Source organism: Buceros rhinoceros, unplaced genomic scaffold (assembly GCF_000710305.1).
Source record: "Buceros rhinoceros silvestris isolate BGI_N320 unplaced genomic scaffold, ASM71030v1 scaffold19947, whole genome shotgun sequence".
Taxonomy (NCBI): domain Eukaryota; kingdom Metazoa; phylum Chordata; class Aves; order Bucerotiformes; family Bucerotidae; genus Buceros; species Buceros rhinoceros.
The window spans coordinates 10,775-14,965 of record NW_010422977.1 but is presented as its reverse complement, the minus strand read 5'-3'; the positions used below and the strand labels follow the sequence as shown (position 1 = coordinate 14,965).

The window sequence follows — 4,191 nt, the reverse complement described above, 5'->3', positions numbered from 1 at the left end:
ACGACGCTCAGGAATCCCGCTGCAGCGTGGCAGCGTACGTCAGTGCCAGGACCATGCCAGAAGGTAACTGTCTTCCTGAGCTGTGCGGTGGGTTGGTGGCTGGTCTCGCTACAGAAACATCACGTGGGACCGGTGCTGTCTGTGTGTCCTGACGGGAAAGGATGGTGGGTGAAGTATTGGCAGGTTTGAATTTCGCCAAAGCCATGAAATAAACCTGTTATTAATCATGACCTTGGTTCTAGCTAAGGCTGATGACATCGTCGGCCCAGTTACCCATGAACTGGTTGAGAAGAACACCGTGCATCTGAAGTGGCAGGAACCAAAGGAGCCGAACGGGCTCATCGTGCTCTATGAAGTGCATTATGGACGGCTTGGGGAGACGGAGGTGAGAGCTGCTGCCTGGCCCTTAACGCAGCACCTTGGGAGAAGTAGCTCCTCCTGGGTGCCCAGGAGCGTTTAAACAGTCCTCGTGCACGTGGTGTTCTGTCCTCTCTGGTTTCCTTGTGCATGAACCAGTGTGACATCAAACTCTACCAGCAAATTTGTGTCCTCTGGAGGTCTGGCTGGGGTGGCAGACACATCGGGATAAAACTCTGCCTCTGTGGTGCCCGTTTGCCAAAGCGGCGTATCTAATTTGTCGACTTTCTGCATGGAGTTTATTTTAGGAATTTTATTGCATGGAAGGACAGAAACCGTACATCTAATTTAAGTTGCTTAGAGAAATTCAGAAAGCGTTGAGCAGCCAGGGAGCTGGTGGGCAGGCCTGCTGCCCGCACCAAGTGCCAGCGCCCTGCGGGCAGGAGCGCTGCCAGCCCAGCTCAGCTTTCAGGGCTGAGGTCTGGGACAGCCAATGGCATGTGCTGTCTGTAATCTGAACTGCAAACTGTAAAACGTAAATCCAGGACAAACCGCTACGTTGGAAAAGACCTGGGCATGTGAAAGCCCTATTTGTGTACGTTCACCAGACAAGGAGGCGAGGGAGAAGCGCTAGGACGCTGTTCTAGAGCCGGAGTTGCTGCAGAAGTAGCGTAACACAGCCATCCCCTTCCCTCCTCCCGCAGGAAGCACACTACTGCGTTTCCCGTAAGCACTTTGCCAGCGAGCAGGGCTGTAAACTCCGTGGACTGCAGCCTGGAAACTACAGTGTCCGCATACGAGCTACGTCACTGGCTGGAAATGGCTCGTGGACAGAACCGACCTATTTTTACGTGGCCGATTATCGTGAGTTCATTTTATTTTCAGCATTTAATTCCTGATAGAAACCCCGGCTATTTTTGGAAGGGAGATGGTTAGCAAGCAATGCACAGACAACCATAGGGGGTCGTAAAATATTTACCAATTCATCTACTGTCAAGAAACTGAAATTACTTAGAAGTGTGTGGCTTTTCTTCAGTTCTCGCTCTGAGCCGCCCTGCGTTCTGTGTTCAAAATAGCCCCTAGTTTTGTGTTTGTTCCAATTTGCTCAAGGGGGAGGATTTTATTGAGGAGACTTGGACTGTGGACCTGTGTGATACCTGCGCTCTCTCTCTCTCTCGTAGTGAATGCTCAGCCCAATATTGCTGTTATAATTGTTCCGATTATTTTTGCCATAATAATTGCTGGAATTATTGGAGCTGCTTACGTGCTTGTGAAAAAGAGGTGAGTGCAGTTTACCTTGTTTTCACCAGAACAAGCAAAACTTCCATCCGAAGGGTTGGTTTGTTTGTTTGGAGTACGTCCGTGTTTATTTTCTGATTTAGAGAATGACTGCAACATTCCTTGAGTTTAGGAAATACTCTGTGCCTTTGGCTATGGGGGCAGGTTGTATTTCCTGCGAACTTTGGGAATTAATCAAACTGCCTTCAGTCCTCCTGTGTCAGAGGCTGGACACCTGCTGAAGAATCTGTGTCTCTCTTCCAGACAAACCGAGGGACCAACTGGGCCACTCTATGCATCCTCTAACCCGGAATATCTCAGCGCCAGTGATGGTGAGAGCAGTGAGGGCTTTCTTGGGTGGCTTCCTGCTTGCGTAGTGCAGCAGCGTGGGATTGGTGGTGTCTTTGTGGATTTTCTAGTCTTCTTTTAGAATTTGTATCCACGGTGCTAAACAAGGCTGCTACAGAAATGTCTTTCAAAAGGTACTTGCTCGGTTCCGAGATGTTTCCCTCTGCTCCACAGTCTATGTCCCTGACGAATGGGAGGTTCCACGAGACAAGATCACTCTGCTCCGGGAGCTGGGGCAGGGCTCCTTCGGCATGGTGTACGAAGGGATCGCCAAGGACATCGTGAAGGGAGAGCTGGAGACGCGCGTAGCTGTGAAAACAGTGAACGAATCCGCCAGCCTCCGCGAGCGCATCGAGTTCTTGAATGAAGCTTCTGTGATGAAAGGCTTCAGCTGCCATCATGTGGTAAGCAGCCCCGGCTGCCTCTGGTGAGGAGCACGTCCCGTCATGTAACTAATCGTTCTTTCAAAGCTCGATGTTCAACTTTACCAGCAGCTCGTCTGCAGAGGCGATTGATCAAAAAGATCAACACTTCCACGTCGTGTTTCCTGAAATGCCTCTTCCTGCGTCCTTTCACTTTTGCTCTTTCAGCCTGACAAGGCTTCATGGTGCTGTCCTCAGCTCGGTTTTGGGAGTCTTGGCTTTGCCACACCCCTCTCTTTTCATTGCCGGGCTCTGCCTGGTGTGTTTGGACAGAACTTTGAGGGGATTTCTCGCTTTTTTCCAGGTTCGCCTCCTCGGGGTGGTCTCAAAAGGGCAACCTACTCTGGTGGTCATGGAGCTAATGGCACACGGAGACTTGAAAAGTTACCTTCGCTCTTTGAGACCTGATGCTGAGGTAAAGAGAGGAGAGAGGGAGCCTGTTGTGCAACAGTGTAACTTGATTTGGGTTTAAATCCTTGTTTATTTATCATAGAATAACCCTGGTCGCCCGCCCCCAACGCTGAGGGAGATGATCCAGATGGCCGCAGAGATCGCTGATGGCATGGCCTACCTGAACGCCAAGAAATTCGTTCACAGAGATCTTGCGGCTCGTAACTGTATGGTTGCAGAAGACTTCACTGTAAAAATTGGAGGTATGTTGTGTGCGATCAGAAGATAATTCTGTGGTTCATGGTTGTTGTAAAGGCAAATATACGAAGCCCAGCACCAATGTGGCAAACAGGCTGTTTTCTGTGGCAGCCTTTGGAAATGCAGCAAACTTTCCTCTTTTTCTTCCCTGTGAAAGAATTGTGGGGACTTTAGTAAGAAAACCACCTCCTCTAGAGGCAGAGCAGCTCTTCTCACCTTCTCTGTTCTCAAACCTCTCTCCAAAACACGCATTGCCTGTCCAGCTGAGCTGCCCAGGGTTACCTCACTGCTCTTCATTGCCATGAGAACTATGACAAAGAAGGTGTTTGGGACAACAAGCCAAGTGTTGATAATCCTGTATGAGGTCAGGTGCCTTTTAAAAGTCATCTATCTTCCACGAGAACCAGTTTTTAGCCCAAGCCCTTTTAGAAGTAAGTAAATATAACATTTAAAAATAAACCAAAACTCCACAGCATGGTGGTTTTTCTGACCTCTTTGGACTTAAAGCCAAAGCAGAGGCGTTTCAGGGCAAAGAGGGCTCTGTTTTACTTACAGAGGATGAATAAAAATAATGTTTAGAATAGAAGCTGTCGCTAAAAATTTTAACCCTGGAGAGTCTATAAGAGCTCTGTAGGAAAAATGCAGAGAAAAGGAAACGTTAAATGTTTCACATGTTAATCCCAAGGTGGCAAATGGCTGCGGGTGCAGCCATAGGAGTCTTGCTGGAACAGCCTGGTGTCAAAGGGAGGGAACGTTCATCTGGAGAGTCAAAGAAGGGTGGAAGGAGACGTTTAACACATCCCAATTGCTTTTCTCAGACTTTGGCATGACCAGAGATATCTACGAGACGGATTATTACCGTAAAGGAGGCAAAGGACTGCTGCCGGTGCGGTGGATGGCCCCCGAATCGTTAAAGGACGGTGTTTTCACGGCGTACTCCGATGTGTGGTAAGTTAGAGCTCGTGTTGAACACACAGGGTTGTGAGTTGCTGACTTCGTCAGAGCCCAGGCAACGACAGCATTATTTTGAAACCCTCTTCCTAAAAATATAGCTGTGTTCTTTTAAAGTGTGTGTTCTCCAAAATGAGGCGCTCGCTGGCAGCTCTCCGGGGTGTTCTGTTCTCACCAGAGTGCTCGC

The 4,191-nt window shown here is 49.0% G+C and overlaps 1 protein-coding gene across 1 annotated transcript in view; it reads left to right on the top strand.

Moving 5' to 3' along the window:
* INSR (insulin receptor) overlaps positions 1-4,191 on the top strand; it is a gene marked incomplete at its 5' end in the record, with an annotated part of 14,259 nt that overhangs the window by 7,532 nt on the left and 2,536 nt on the right. The window contains 9 exons of the mRNA XM_010140269.1: positions 1-63; positions 243-385; positions 1,062-1,221; positions 1,539-1,638; positions 1,900-1,967; positions 2,158-2,387; positions 2,710-2,820; positions 2,899-3,058; positions 3,872-4,001. The exon at positions 1-63 is cut by the window's left edge and continues 25 nt beyond it. Of these exons, the coding sequence (XP_010138571.1) occupies positions 1-63; positions 243-385; positions 1,062-1,221; positions 1,539-1,638; positions 1,900-1,967; positions 2,158-2,387; positions 2,710-2,820; positions 2,899-3,058; positions 3,872-4,001 (1,165 nt within the window). The remainder of the gene's footprint in view (positions 64-242; positions 386-1,061; positions 1,222-1,538; positions 1,639-1,899; positions 1,968-2,157; positions 2,388-2,709; positions 2,821-2,898; positions 3,059-3,871; positions 4,002-4,191) is intronic.